Source organism: Balaenoptera borealis (assembly GCF_965194805.1).
Source record: "Balaenoptera borealis genome assembly, chromosome: 14".
Classification (NCBI taxonomy): Eukaryota; Metazoa; Chordata; class Mammalia; order Artiodactyla; family Balaenopteridae; genus Balaenoptera; species Balaenoptera borealis.
Genome location: NC_138875.1, coordinates 58,700,528 through 58,716,831, shown reverse-complemented (window position 1 = coordinate 58,716,831; position 16,304 = coordinate 58,700,528). Strand labels below are relative to the sequence as shown.

At 44.8% G+C, this 16,304-nt stretch overlaps 1 protein-coding gene across 3 annotated transcripts in view; it reads left to right on the top strand.

Moving 5' to 3' along the window:
* The window catches only part of L3MBTL4 (L3MBTL histone methyl-lysine binding protein 4), a 311,741-nt gene that overhangs the window by 154,481 nt on the left and 140,956 nt on the right, over nucleotides 1-16,304 (top strand). For all 3 annotated transcript variants that reach the window (XM_082353571.1, XM_082353570.1, XM_082353572.1), the window contains one exon: nucleotides 7,877-7,979. In XM_082353571.1, the coding sequence (XP_082209697.1) occupies nucleotides 7,877-7,979 (103 nt within the window). The remainder of the gene's footprint in view (nucleotides 1-7,876; nucleotides 7,980-16,304) is intronic.

Genomic DNA, 16,304 nt, shown 5'->3' with positions numbered 1-16,304 from the left:
CCGCTTCCATATCACCTTTTCTACTAAAACTCCTCGGAAAAGTAGTTTATGCCATTGTCTCCGCCTTTCTTCTCTCCCTTCTCCCTTGAAGGTCAGTCTGGCTTGTTGGTGCCTGTTCACTGCAAGCCCCAGGCATCACAGCCTTCGTGCCTTGGCCCCGGGCGCGTGGCTTCCCGGCCTCCTCCCTCCTCCTTCCTTTTAGTCTCTACTGTTGTGTCGCCCAGAGCTCAGTCCTCAGGCCTCTCCTCCGTTCCACGGACGCAAACTCACTGTGGCATCTTAGGGAAGGATGTGGTTGAAATAACTCTTCTCCACATTGCTCCCCAGCTCTCGGTGCAGCTCGCACGAGGGAAATGCAGTTTCAACCTGCTCTGTATCCATCCGGCCTCTCCCCTGCATGCCGGTGCCTAGGGGTGGCATCCTCTGAGTCATGTTCATTCGGGGGTCGGGCCACGTGGGTAGAAACCGGAGCTCAGCACATCGCAGATCACTGGCTCCCACCTCAAGGTGCCAGACATCCCTTAACTACCAGCGGTTAAGAATCTCTCTGATCCTGGTCACGGCTTTAACGCCAGGCGCGGATGCCTCAACCACAGCGCAGAGCCAGCCTGTAGCTCTTCCCGAGCTCTGAGTAGAAGAAGTAAGCGCTGCTCAAAGAACAGGCTGCAGTAAGTTCAGTCCTCAGTGACTCACTCCCCACTCGGTCCTTCAGGCGTGCCCTGTCAAGCCCGGCGTCCGGCGGAGACCTCACCGTGGCCCTCGCCACCTCGCCTCTTGCGCCCTTTCCATTGTCCACGCGGCCCCGGCCACACCAGCCTTCCTGCTGTTGTCCCAGGACGGCTCGTGCCTTCACTGCACGCAGGATCGTGTCCGAACATCAGGACCTCTTCCTTGACGACTCTGCCTTGAACCAGGGTCCCCACTGCCACCCGGTCGCTTTCTCTTCCTCCCTCGCACTGTCACTGACGTTACACTGTTTCTATTTGTAGTTTACTCTGTCTCTAGCACCAGAAGGTGAGCTCAAAGCAGGCAGATCTTCTATTTAGTTCACCGTATCTCTAGCACCCAGGGTACACATAACAGGCACTTGGTACCTCTTTAAATGAATGAATAATCCTCAGTGGTTATTTTTATTTTAAAATTAAGAAGAAATAATGTATCTTGCTTGTCTGTTATCAGTGACATTTGAATCTGTTTTCCTTTTCTGTATCCACTCTAATGGCTGTTACCACCTGGTGCTAATGTCATTTCTCTATAAAACGCCTGCTAAGTGACTGGGATTGAACTGCATCCTTTCCAGCAGCGGGTAATGAAGGTTGAAATAAGGCTAAGAATGTTGCTGCTCGATCCTTACTTGTAGTGCTGGCCGGCATCAATCTGGGGCTCACTTACATGTTTAAGTGAATAGATCATCGTTTTGTTTTTTTTTTTTAATTTTTATATTTATATTTGGCTGTGTTGGGTCTTCGTTTCTGTGCGAGGGCTTTCTCTAGTTGCGGCAAGCGGGGGCCACTCTTTATCGCGGTGCGCGGGCCTCTCACTATCGCGGCCTCTCTTGTTGCGGAGCACAGGCTCCAGACACGCAGGCTCAGTAGTTGTGGCTCACGGGCCTAGTTGCTCCGCGGCATGTGGGATCTTCCCAAACCAGGGCTCAAACCCGCGTCCCCTGCATTAGCAGGCAGAGTCTCAACCACTGCGCCACCAGGGAAGCCCGAATAGATCATCTTAATTTGCTTCAGTCAGTGTCAGGGTTGTCATTCTGCTCTGGGGCATCTCTGTACCAAATAACAGTTGGGAGAGGAAACTGCTTTCTGCTCAGAAGGAGGGAGATGATTTCAGCTTCTACCCCATCTTGGGTGGGATGAGAACCCTTCTTATCCACATCACTCACAGTTGCCAGTTCAGGCCATTTTGAAATAAGGACAGCTCCCTTTCTCATTTTCTAGAGATGAGAACAGCCTCTCCTGTATTTCTTGATTTTGCCTTTGACCCCTTACATCATCTTTACGTTACAATAGGTCTACTACTCACATGCAACCCTAGTTTTTGTTTTAGAACAATTCCTTGATTTCACAAAAGGAAAAACAAAATACAATCGCTGTTTTATTCTAGGGCTTCTTCAGCCGCAAGTAACATAAAAATCTGTTCATAATACCTTCATCAAAGAGAGGGTTGTTTTTCCTACATGACAGACACTGATGTGCTAGGCCCACGCTGGCAGGTCCTGGGTCCAGGCTCCGTCATCCTTCATTCTCTGCCCTCTTCAACACGTTTGCTTCTGTCCTTGTGCGTGTCACCTCATGAGCCCTTATATCTACGTTCCGTGAAGATTGAGGAAGGGGGAAATGGGCAAAGCAGTGCCAGCAGCACCTAAAAGTAGGCAAAAAAAGTACTTATGAACATCCTACATTGCCCTTCCCTTAGACTGTACTCTCTGGAGCAGTGTCGAATGGCCACGTCCGGGTGTGAAAGAGGCTGGGAAAGGCAGCCGTATCAGCCAGGCATGGGCACGTTGCTGCCCTGAACCGAGGCAGGGCTCCTTAGCAAGGAGGGCTCGGGGAACGGGTGTTGAGTGGGCACCTGCAGCGTCCGCCCTGGCAGCTGTGGTAACAGAGGAACTCTGTGAGAATGGAGGTCCGTGAGCATGCTTTGCTGTGGTCTCGCGTTAGTACAAACATTGTTCGTTACTCAGATAATTTCCAGTTCACAGGGGTATTTTCCATTTCTTTTTTTCCCTTGCAGCAACAGGCCTACCATTAGATTTACTCCTGCCTGAGTAAAATTTTCATAGAAGACTTGGAATAAATTAGGAGCTATTGATGCTGCTAGTTTTCGCGAGTAGCTCACAGTAGTTAGCAGACTGAAGATTGATTTTAGACAATCTAAGCTCTGAAATGAGAATAATATGTGATTATCTCACAGCACCGTGGTCAGGATGTACCAAAACAGCACTTAGAGGTGGTCAGTGTTGTCGTCTTTGTAGTTATTTATTCGTTCACAAGCCACACTCGTATTCAGCGTCTCCTGTGTGCCGTCCCTACTGCGGCAGGGGGAGCGCAGCAGTTAACAAGCTAGAAGAGGCGGATGTCCTCCCGCCCCGGACTCACCTGCCAGGCGACGAGCAGGTAGACTAGGGAGGGCATTTCAGGCAAAGTGGGAAAAAGAAGGCAAGAAAGGGTGATACGGTCCGCGATGCTGTCTCTAAGGAAGGGATTTCGAGCTGAGAACATTTTTTCTTGAGACCTAATTCTCCAAATAGCCAAGTTACAAGTAAGATACTCTTGGCAAAAATGCAGTTATTTTCTAGGGAAAAGCATTAATTTTATCATAGGTTCCCGTTTTTCCTAGAGGCAATAACATGAACTATTACAGAATTTACCGGTTTCTTTTCACCAACAGATGGTTCTCTGTCTAATTCACCATCGAATCAACCCATTAAACTTCATCGTACAAAATTACCAAGAAAACTGTTAGGTTCTGTGCATTTTCATTGCATGTTCTCCTTGACTTCTTTGTTATGTCCTTGCTGTGGTTCTTAATGTATTAACTCTTCTCCGGTAGTCGGGGTCACGCCTCTCCTTACAGATCCTACAAGGAGAGAATTATGAAACCCATCAGGGATCTGGAGATAAATATGCATTGATAAATATTTGATAAAATTGATAAAATATCACTTCAAGCCTTGATTGAATCAAGTGCTTTAAAATAGTCCTGAAATACTCAGTAGCCTTCATTGGGAGGCTGCTGAAACGTTGTCCGCACAGAGCTGCATCTGGGCTGGCAGGTGGGCACTGGCTTGTTGGCCTGTCTGTGGGTTTAGGTTCTAGGCCTTTGTGCTGGTGGCCTTGGGAGTGTGCTGTGAGGCACGGTTTGGAGAAAAGTCTCTTTATACCCTGTGTTTCTTTCTTTTCTCATAGATTTTTTTTTTTTTTTTTTTACTGTTTGACACAAGCATACTTCTTAATTAGGGGCTTGTTTACAATTTTTAAACATTCATTTGTTTAATAATTGTTTTCTTTTTCCAAGCTCTTTCTGAAAGCTGCCTTGGGGTAGGGCAGCTCTTATTTCTGCTTATCCCTCAAGGTGTTTCACAGAGTTGTGAGGGTATAATAAGTGTCTAAGGCATACCTTCCTATTGTTCAGTAAATTTGACAAAAATCTATTTGAGGTGTAAATACTCGTTCTAACGTCATCATACACTGGGACCCAGCCTCGGTCAGTACTTCTTGGCAACAGAATCGTACTGTAATGCCAATTTCTGGTTTCCATGTAAGCCTCTCTTCTAGGCTCTGAGCACCCTGAGGGAAGAGCTATGGAAAGCTCATCGAGTCATTCAGTGAGCATGTCCCGAGCACTGACTACGTGACATACTAGGCAGTGCCGACACAATGGTGCAGTACACCCAGGCTCGCAGCTCATGATTCTAATATGAGAGAGAGAGAGACACTAAACAAATACATCACTTAATTTGTAGTTGAGGTGAGTGCTATTAAAAAAGGGAACCTAACCTACTCTTGGAAGTTAGCCTGAGGAAGTGAAATGTAAGCTGTGACCTGAAAGATAAGTAGGAGTTTTCCAGGCTGAGAGGTAAGAAGCTCATTCCAACATGCACGTGCTCTCAGCTGTGAAAGAACCTGGTGGGTTCAAGGGATAGGAAAAGGCCAGTATAGATGCAGAATATTGAGTAAGGAGAAAGATCAAGTAAGATGCATCTAGAGAAGTAGATAGGAGTTGGGATCAGGTAGGCCAGGCTAAGGATTTGGGACTTAATCCCAAGAGCCATGAGAAGCCATTGAAAGAAGCTAAGAGGGAGGTGATGCGGTGAGATTTGTGTTTTGAAAATGTCACTCTGGTTGCAAGATGGGGACTGGGACTGAATGAAGGACGGTACTGAGGTCCTTCAAGGGGGAGGCGATGATGGCTTGGGTCAGGGCACCCAGTAGTGATGGGAATACATTGGCAGGTGGAAATACTTAGGAGATTGAGAATTGGCCGGAAGTTGGGTGGAGTGAAATGAGGGCAGGAAAGATGTCAAGGATTAATGCAGTTTATTGAGACGAATGGCTCTAGAGGAAAAGAAGTTTGGGGACCAGGCGGTGACTTCAGTTTTGAACATGTTGAATTTGAAATGCCTTTAAGAGATTCCCAACAGAGATGTTGGGTGAAGAGTTGGATGCATCGGTCTAGAACTGACAGAGTGTCTGGGCTGTAGCCTTTGAGCATCTATAGTACACATTTGGTGAACGAAGAAATGGATGGCCCAGGAGCAAACCTTGGGGTTCTCCGACATTTTAAATTTCACCAGAGGATGAAAAGCTGGCCAAGAAGAGAATGCCCACGTGCTGATGGCGAGAGTGTGATGTCACCAAAGGCAGTGGACAGTAACGGTTCAGGAAGGCGGTAGCCAGCTGTGGTCAGCCTAGCACCAAGGCACCGAGCGTGGTGTGCTCTCAGCAGTGCACATTGGGCCTAATGCAGAGAGGTCACAGGTGACCTCAGAAGACAGGCTGATGTGGTTCAAGAAATGGGATGTGAGCAAGTAGAGGGAACCTCCTGAGAAGTCTGGCTGTGAACGGGAGGAGAGGGGACACCAGCTAAAGGAGATGTGGCTCCAGCGGGGGAAACTGGAGTATGTTTAAGTGTTGGTAGAAAGGATTCAGTAGTCAGGGGGCAATTAGAATATTTGATAGCCCAAAGCTCCTGAAGAGTGGGAGGAAGATGAGACCCAAGCCTGAACGGCGAGGATTCACTCGGGGGAGGGCACAGAGCTCCCTGCTCTGTGATGGGAAGGAAGGGGTCATAGGAAGGCACACAGGTGACCAGGCTCCTGTTTTCCGGTGAAGCAGCAGGCGAGCCAGCGACTGGGTCCCGGAGGATGGAGGTTAGTGGGCGGTTTGGGAGAGCCTAGAGGGCTTGGGTGACACTGAAGACAGACGTTTTGATAACACCTAATCCACACTGCTGTGTAGTTTTTCCCAGGAAGAGTTAGTTATGTAAAACACAGAGCAGCAGGATAACACAGCTGATTCATGGCTGGCTTTTTTTTCCACAACCAGATGTGATAAAAGGTCAGAGAGGCAAGAGAGTTTATGTCATGTGCAACAGAAGGTCAAACACTGGTGGATAGACTCAGGCAAGGGAAGGGGGTCGTGATGCGAGGGGACTGATGGTGGGAGAGAAGGGAGATCAGTGGCCTGGAAGTTCACATGATGTTGAAAAGGGTCTCAGCAGTGGGGCTACCTGAGCAAGCAGCCCGACTACGAGATGATTTGGGAAACGGTGCCATTTTGGGTGACGACAAGATCCAGAGGGTTTCCTTTAAGTGTGTGGCCCAGCCGGGTTTGGGGAAGCGGCCCCTGGGGATGCGCCACTTAATGATCTGTGAGGGCAGCAGATGGGGTAGGACAACCGGGAGGGCGGGTGTTGGGGCCGCCTCGGGTGACAGTGGAGCAGGGACTGAGCGGCACCCGGGGAGCCGGGGCCGAGGTCTTCCTGAGCGGCGCGGGGTGATGGGGGCCTGGGGGGTGAGCCACGAGGGGCCAGCATTGTCGGGGCCTGTTGCATCGGGAGTCTTCGAGGAGCAGGGAGGAAGCACAGTCCGGGGGGGGGGTGCCGGGAAAAGAGGGCACTTGCCTCTCTGCCAATCCCGGGGCACGTGGAGTGTGAGAAAATGCACGTCTTTTCCTGAAGAAACTGCAGGGTGCAGCGTCTTCACCCAACAGGCAAGTTAAATTAGAGCTGGGAGTCAGAGAAAGTTTTGAGACGAGGACAAGGAGACAGGAGCTTGAACAGGAGATGGAAATCTAAGAGCTGGGGAGGGAGGGGGAAGGTGTGGGATCTTCATCGAAACGAGGCCCAGAGCAGCATGACAGGAGGGGGTAGAACATTCCAAGAACCAATGTGTGTGTGTGTGTGTGTGTGTGTGTGTGTGTGTGTGTGTGTGTGTGTGTAGGGGGGGAGGGGAGGAGAGGGAAGGGGCAAACGAGACTGAGAAAAATCACAGAACAGAGCAAGGGGGTTTCAATCCTGATAATCTTTACATTGCCTCTTGCGCTTGACAGAATTCATCTCTGGCCTGGATTGGTTATGTATTGTTTAGTATAGTATATGTAGTATACTGTAATATTGTATATATATTGATAGTAAGGTATAGAATAGTATAGTATATATAGTATAATATAGTATATATAGTATTGTACGGTATAGCATATAAAGTATAGTGTATATAGTTTAGGATAGTGTAATATGATATAGTATAGTGCAGTATAGTAGAGTATGCTATATATATACAGGATGGTACAGTACAGTATGATATGGTCTGTATAGAATAGTATCCTATAGTGTATATAGCACAGCACAGCCCAGTACAGAATGGTCAGGCAGTTGGCTCTTCAGCCGCTGGGACACACTTGAGTGGCACAGGGAGGGCCATGTCACTTCTCTGCGCCCCATTTGCTGGTTCAGTTTCTGTCCACCCTTTGGGGGAGGCTTGCTGTGGTTGAGTGGGAGTTTCATGGGAACCAAAGACCAGACCTCACCCACTCACCTGCTCAGCTCATGGCTGTGTTGCCTTTGCCAATGTTACTCTGTGAAAGACATGTCATGTTCTTCTGGTTTTTTTTTTTTTTTTTAATTTCTTCAATGCATATTCATTTTGCTCAGCCTCTGATGTTAGTTGCTGTTCTTATTATCTATTACAGCACTGATATTTTCTGCTAAATCATTTTATAAAACATCACAAGTACCCAATAAGTGTTTCCGGTGACGGTTTGTTTTTAATTTGTAAAGTCTTGATGAATATCATTTGCATATTTTAGCCTTTCCAGTTCTTCTTTGCTGAGGGTGTTTTCAAGGTATGTTCTTTTACTTCCTGAAGGGGCAAATGATGTGAAAATCCTTCCAGGTCAAGCTGTTTGTCCCACTCCAGGGTGCCGAGGGATAGGCCATATCCGTGGTCCGCGGTATTCAGGACATCACAGGTAAAATTTTTTCTTATTTAAATTATTTCAGGGATAAACTGAAACATGATGCAGATTAGCAGCTGTAGGAAGCATCGTAGTGACCCTCTGGGAGCCAGACACCTCCCCATCATACTCCCCCATCCCTGTCCCGAGGCCCCTCTTCAACATTTCCCGTGTCTGCCCAGCCCGCCTTCCTCCGGGCCTATTGGTCTCCTGAGGCCCGGCCCAGACCACCAAGCTTCCCAGGGCCTCTGCCCTCTGACACTTGTCTCAGCAGGTGCACACATGCCCCACCCTTCGTCCCTCCCGCTCCTGAATCCTCCCCACATAGCTGCCCATCTCGCCGCCTTCTCAAGAAATTCCAGAACCTCCTGCCGCTTCAGCCCTGGCTCTCACCGTGCCTCTGTTTCTTTTTCTCTGTTTTTTATTTATTTGGGGATGAGGTAATTCTGTTATATGATAAAAAATAGTGTGAAGTTATGTTTCAGAATATGCATGTGTTTTAAATATGTGATAATAGTATGGAGAGAATAGCGCTCATAATGAAAAATAAGTACAAATAAGTGTTGAAGTCCTCGCTGCTTTTTCTGTCACCATCAAGTGGTAAAGTAACGTATAGATAAATTATTCATATTGGTGATCTAGTTACAGAATATGTAAATTAAAGCTGAACAGAACTGACATCAGATTTGTCCAAATACACAAACAGATAAAACAAACACGTAGATAACTATGAAGAGAAAAGGATAAATCATATATGTGAAACAAGCAAATGTTTGTTTGGATAAAAGAGATCCACAGAGAAGTTGTCGCTGTGTTGGGTGCTTGCAGTTCTGGAAACCAGTGCTTCAAACAGCTCTAAATGAATCAAAGCAAGTGTTACTATAAGAAATAATGCTGATGTACGTAAATATGTTATATGTGTAAATATAATACTAACACTTAATTGAAAGAGTTCCAAGTCTTTTGTCACAGATATTTAAAAATCAAATACCTACTCTTGCACATGTTTGAAAAAGTGACACAAATTGGTTAATGTATTACATAAGCTTCTTTGCATTCAAAATCAGACCCTCGTGAATCTCCGTTTGACTTGGCATTCTGGATGCCCATGTTTTTCCACACAACACTTGTATCATTAAGAACCTTGGCGGTGCAGCATTTCTTGAGTTCTCCACTCAAAAATGGGGCTTCCAAGGTGTTGATAGTATTGTTTCTTGATCTGGTGCTGATAACCAGGGATGTATTCAACTTGTGAAAATTCATTGAGCTTAAGTACACTAATAATACTTGTACTTTTCTTTATGAATATATTATACATCAATAAAAAGTTGAAAATTTAAAAAAAACACTAACACTTAAAAGATTATAATATAGCAACCATAAAAAAGAAAGAAATTGAAGACATGTAGACACCTTGGTTATTTGGACAAGTGAAGGACTCGCGGATTATAAGAGAGGCCCTGGTGGTGAAGCTGGAGTTCTGTACGAGGGAAGGGAGGAAGAGAGAAAAGGACATGGGGGAGAGGGTGGGGGAAGAGCCATCCCATCATCGGGTCGGGGTCTGTGTGAGGTGAGGACCCTGTCGATAGAACCACTTTCCAGACATTACTAGGGGTGTGTGGCTGTGAATAATCTTCTTCAGGCTCTTCTTGTGTGTTTGTATTAGTTTTTAAAAACCTAGAGCTGCAAAGTCCAACATGGTAGTTGTAGTCATATGGGTCTGTTTACATTGAAATTAACTACAATTAAAAATAATGAAAATTTCAGTTTCTCAGTCACAGTAGCCACATCTCAATTGCTCAGGAGCCGCCTGTGGCTCGTGGCTGCCGTATTGGACGGCCCAGAAAGTTCCTCTGGACAGCCCTGAGAGAGCGTACCAGGTTCTGCCTCCTCACGGTGGATTTTTGAGTGCCAGGTATTTCTGGATGGATAGCTGGACATCCTAGTGCCTCCTTCAAAGCTTGAATCATTATCCTCAGAGTGAGCTGGCCAGTACGTGGTGGTCGGTCTGTTCCTCACTGTCCTCTGCAGTTGCCCGCCTGTGGCACCAGGGCTGGGGTCACAGACATCACCCAGGCAGCTCCTGGGACCGCCGAGGAGCTCACTCACCCCAGCTGACTTGCCCCCCTCCTCCCCGACCACAATTCTTATGTGTAGGTTATTCACTTTCCCCTACTTGGATTCTGAAAACATGGACCAGATCCCAGTGGGCACACTCCGCTGTGTTTCAGCAGCTTCCCTGAACTTTCTCATCCAGTATGGCCCAAGTGGGTCTGATTGCTATTCTTAGTTATAGTATCTAATTATGAATAATGTGAGAATACCTGACATGATTCTCTCCAGCAAGTAGCCTTTACCGGGTTGGCATCAGAACTTTGGAAGAAACCAGAAAAATGTAAAAATAAAGAAGTGTTTTTTAAAAAAGGCATTCTATGAAGCTTAGAAAAAAATGAGATAACTGAACACGTGATAGAAGAATGGGACTTTAAAAAAATATTTTTACTTTTTTTATTAATATATAGTTGATGTGCGATATTATATGTTGCAGGTGTACAACATAGTGATTCACAATTTTAAAGATTATATTCTATTTATAGTTATTGTAAATACTAGCTATATTCCCTGTGTTGTACAGTTTATCCTTGTAGCTTATTTATTTTATACGTAGTTTGTACATCTTAATCCCCTAACCCTATCTTTCCCCTCCCCACTTCCTTCTGCCCAGTGGTAACCACTAGGTTGTTCTCTATATCTATGAGTCTCTTTTCTTTTTTGTTATATTCACTAGTTTGTTTCAATTTTTAGATTCCACATATAAGTGATATCATACAACATTTGTCTTTCTCTGACTTACTTCATTTAGCATAATGCCCTCCAAGTCCATCCATGTTGCTGCAAATGGCAAAATTTCATTATATATATTCCATACAATTATATATATATTCCATTGTATATATATATATACCACATCTTCTTTATCCATTCATTTGTTGATGGACACTTAGGTTGTTTCCATGTCTTGGCTATTGTGTTTTTGAATTTTATTTATTATTTATTTATCTATTCATGGCTGTGTTGGGTCTTCGTTTCTGTGCAAGGGCTTTCTCTAGTTGCGGCGAGCGGTGGCCACTCTTCATCTCAGTGCACGGGCCTCTCACCGTCGCAGCCTCTCCCGTTGCGGAGCACAGGCTCCAGACGCGCAGGCTCAGTAGGTGTGGCTCACGGGCCTAGCCGCTCCGCGGCATGTGGGATCTTCCCGGACCGGGGCACGAACCCGTGTCCCCTGCATTGGCAGGCGGTTTCTCAACCACTGCACCACCAGGGAAGCCCGTCTTGGCTATTGTGAATAGTGCTGATACGAACATTGGGGTGCACATATCTTTTTTTTTTTTAAACATCTTTATTGGAGTATAATTGCTTTACAATGGTGTGTTAGTTTCTGCTTTATAACAAAGTGAATCAGTTATACATATGTCCCCATATCTCTTCCCTCTTGCGTCTCCCTCCCTCCCACCCTCCCTATTCCACCCCTCTAGGTGGTCACAAAGCACCGAGCTGATCTCCCTGTGCTATGTGGCTGCTTCCCACTAGCTATCTATTTTATGTTTGGTAGTGTATATATGTCCATGCCACTCTCTCACTTTGTCCCAGCTTACCCTTCCCCCTTCCCGTGTCCTCAAGTCCATTCTCTAGTAGGTCTGTGTGTCTTTATTCCTGTCTTGCGCCTAGGTTCTTCATGACCATTTTTTTTTTAGATTCCATATATATGTGTTAGCATACGGTATTCGTTTTTCTCTTTCTGGCTTACTTCACTCTGTATGACAGACTCTAGGCCCATCCACCTCACTACAAATAACTCAATTTCATTTCTTTTTATGGCTGAGTAATATTCCATTATATATATGTGCCACATCTTCTTTATCCATTCATCTGTCAGTGGACACTTAGGTTGCTTCCATGTCCTGGCTATTGTAAATAGTGCTGCAATGAACATTGTGGTACATGACTCTTTTTGAATTATGGTTTTCTCAGGGTATATGCCCAGTAGTGGGATCACTGGGTCGTATGGTAGTTCTATTTTTAGTTTTTTAAGGAACCTCCATACTGTTCTCCATAGTGGCTGCATCAGTTTACATTCCCACCGACAGTGCAAGAGGGTTCCCTTTTCTCCACACCCTCTCCAGCATTTATTGTTTGTAGATTTTTTGATGATGGCCATTCTGACCGGTGTGAGATGCACATATCTTTTTGAATTAGTGTTTTCATTTTGGGGGCATATATACCCAGGAGTGGAATTGCTGGGTCATATGGTAGCTCCATTTTTAGTTTTTGAGGAACCTCCATACTGTTCTCCACAGTGGCTGCACCAGTTTACATTCCCACCAGCAGTGCGTGACGGTTCCCTTTCCCCCATGTCCTGGCCAGAATCTGTTATTTGTGGTTTTATGTTGAAGGATGGAACGTTCTTAGGGAACTATGAGGCAGGACATGTTTTGTATCCAGACCTCACATCCACGGGGCAGCCCCTGGTGACGGCGCTATGACTGGGAGACTGGGCCGCGGCTCTTCTGCTGGCTTAGACCTTGTTATGCTGGAGCAGGGCTCCTGTAAGAAAAAGGAACATCTTCAAAACCTTAGTGATTCCATTGTCTCAGAAAAGAAAAATAAAAAGCGATGAGCACCTGTACTTGGCTTGTCTCTAAAATGGAAAAAGGCAAAAATTAGAGAACTGAGTTTTCCTTGGACTTGCATTTTTATATAGAATTTATAAAGCGTTTAGACCATCAGGTAAATAAATTCTGACTTACCTGTGAAAAGCTTTTCTTACGTTGAACACTATGTTGTGCTCAAGGAAGGGGGAGGAACTTCTTGTTGGAGGAGTGGTGACCGCAAGGCAGTGTAGGAGGGTGGGGTCGCAGGTGATGGCAGGTCGGCTCCTGCAGGCACCGGGCGTTTCTGTCTCCTGCTTTAATCACTTTCAGTGATGGTCTGTCTTTGCCAATTTTACCTTTGAGGTGCTCGTTACTCATTGACTGACTGATTCCATTTTCAGTTAATACACTGATTTTTTTTTAACAACCAAATCTGTTTTGTTTTGTTTTTTTATAAATTTATTTATTTTATTTATTTTTGGCTGTGTTGGGTCTTCGTTGCTGCATGCGGGCCCTCTCTAGTTGCGGCGAGCGGGGACCACTCTTCCTTGCAGTGTGTGGGCTTCTCATTGAGGTGTCTTCTCTTGTTGCGGAGCACAGGCTCCAGGCACGCGGGCTTCAGTAGTTGTGGTACACGGGCTCAGTAGTTGTGGCTCATGGGCCCAGTTACTCTGCAGCATGTGGGATCTTCCCAGACCAGGACTTGAACCTGTGTCCTCTGCATTGGCAGACGGATTCCCAACCACTGCACCACCAGGGAAGCCCAAATCTGTTTTTAATTCACTCTAGGTCATGACATTCTGAATGTCATTTCCCAGGTTAGTCAGTTTACTTATGTGACTATGTGTATAACTTAAGAATTTATTTAAGTCCTCTTGTAATTAACTGGGTAAAAAAATTTTTATATCATTCATAATCTGGGGGTTCTGTTTTCATGTTATTTCTTTCATGTTATTGTAGTCTAAATCTTACATAGCTGTAAAAGATGAAGAATATTATTCTTCAGTGCATGTCTTGGTGGTATCTGTTGAGCATGTCACACACACACACACACGCACGCACGCACACCCTTACACGTGCTAGAAATTTGCTGTAACACGCCCGAGGTTATCATTATACATTTTGCTTCTTATATGTCGAAGCAAGAGATGAGAATTTTAAAATGTTGCTGCATTCTCCCAGAATCCTAGATGTACTATTATAATCATGTCTAGCTTGAGCTTCCTGAAGAATTTAAATTAAACATTCTAAAATGAAAGTTTTTATTTAACTTGTCTCAGATGTGTACCTTTACCAAAGAGTCAGCATTCTATAAAATGCTTTTTACAGTCTCTAGTCCAGAAGATTCTTAAGCAAATATTTTTATATCTTAAAAAATGAAGAAAAAGTAAAACAAGAAGCCCCCCTGCAGTTTCATACAAAACAACTCAATTGACTTGTGCTCCCAAAAAGCCTTCAGGAAGCTGCTTTTAGGAAGGTGGCTGTTTCAACTGCTTTTCCATGAAACTCCCAGGCAGTGAAGTGCCTGCAAGGAGTGAATGTTGTTTTCACCATTTCATGTCAGAATTTCTCATTCAGATGTTGAAGGTTTGGTGTTTTGAAAGGAAGTAGACAATATTCTTAAAATAAGTTGTCAGCATCTTGTTTTGTACAGCTGACAAGAACGGTGACATGAGGATGTCGCTGAAGACATTTGAAGGAACATACCACTTTCAGAGATCAGGCAGACCCCTTGGTATCCTTTTTAGATGAATTTCAGACAGGTTTATTTTCGTTTTCACGTAAATAGTCAAGGGGTTAAAAATAATATTCAAAGCTGTTTAGAGTTCATGTAGAAGCTGCATAAACCATTATTTGAAAGAAATTGCATCAGTTCTTATCTGTATGAAAATAGGACTTTTGGCACAAAATTATCACACAATTTACATGTTATTTGAATGAATTTACATAGTGAATAAAAAGAAGTAGGTGTATTTGTTTACATAGAAATATTTAAAGATGACAATACTGGGACTACAAGATGTAAACCTACTTTTAAACCAGGGTCCAGGATTAGGTATGTTGTTTTTTCTAAATGAGCAGAACATAGACTCCGGAAGACTTGATCTACCTCTGTGCCATAAAACATACAAGGGTAATTTACTTATGAAGTAATGATTATTCTTTACACAGAGAGCCAGGTACCGTCAGGGTGTAAGGAGCCCCGCCCCGGTGCTCCGGGTGGGATGCAGGACCCGAATCGCCAGTGTCACGCCGTAAAGAACACGAACAGAAAGGAGCATCTGCTGCTCAGGAGTGAGGGGTCAGATAAATCTAAGGCGTTTGGGTGCTCTTCATGGAACCTTCTAGCACAACTCAGCCTCTATTTTTGGTTTGCTTGGAACTATTTTGCCAACTCAAGAATTATGATGGAAATTATTTCAGGTTGTTTTCTTCTCTTCACCTCTGTTCTCCTACAGATGTGTGGTGTGTGTGGTGTATGTGGTGTGTGTCAGTCACTGTGTTAATGTCTGAGGTTTTAGACTGGCCTGAGTTGGACTTGCAGACCTGCCATTTACTATAACTAGGAGGCAAACGACCACACTAGGCTTAGCCTCAGTTTCCTCATCTGTAATTGGGAGGTCTTTGCAATAGAAAAGGTTAAATTCCATAATGAGACTAAGACACATGTAAGTCTTAACGCACTTTATGATACAGTATCATGTTACTGAAAGCATAACTGCAGGAAATATACCGAGAAACACAATAACATTAGGAGATTTTAACTCATCCATTTGAGACTATGATAGATTAAGGAGGGAAAACAAATACAGATGTATAGAATCTGAATAACATTTTTTTAAAAAGACGAAGACTGACCAGAAGATATATATCCAACTGAAAAAAAAATAAACCTACTTAAAAGCACTTTTCAAAACTCAACTATTAGGCCACAGACAACTTATAAATTCTGAAAACCAAAACAATTCAGACCCATTCTCTGATCAAATGCAATAAAACAAGAAGTTGTTGGGGGGAAAGCCAATCACCTAGAAGACACGCAAAAACATTCACAAATACAGCTTAAGCAATCAGAGGGTCAAAGGAGACCCAAACCCGAATCTTAGAAAATCCAGATGGAGTCTAGTGACGACACTAAAGAGATAAACGTTTGGGACGTCCCTGTGTGTGTTCAGAGGTAAATGTAAACCCTACACAGCAAGAAAGAGTGAAAATACATTACTTAAATACTCAACTAGAAAAGTTGACTAACTTTTTAAATGAGTAGAAAAAGGAAAGCAAGAGCAAACTAGAAGTTGAAGTGAATGAACTGGAACACAGAAAACAAGTAAACGGGTCAGAGTATCTTGAAACAAAGCAGCGACACTGCAACAGTAGACCATCCATGGGGGTGCAGTGAACAGTGCGGTGTTCTGAGAGGTGGGGTCCCCGAGACACAGCTCTTGGGTTTCTTGTTCCTTCGGTTGTCCGACCTTCCGTGTGATGTTTTCTTTTAAATGGTTGATCTTCCTGGTGGGTTTTGGGTGAACACAACCTGGTCGTATCACACTGCGTCAGGACTCTCTCGCAGCCCAGCCCTGACTGGCCTCAGACTCCTGCCTGGTCACCCCTCACCTGCGAAGCCCTTCTCAGCTGCACTGGGCATGTCAGGTGGTCCCCTAGCCGACACAGCCCCTGCAGGTGACCC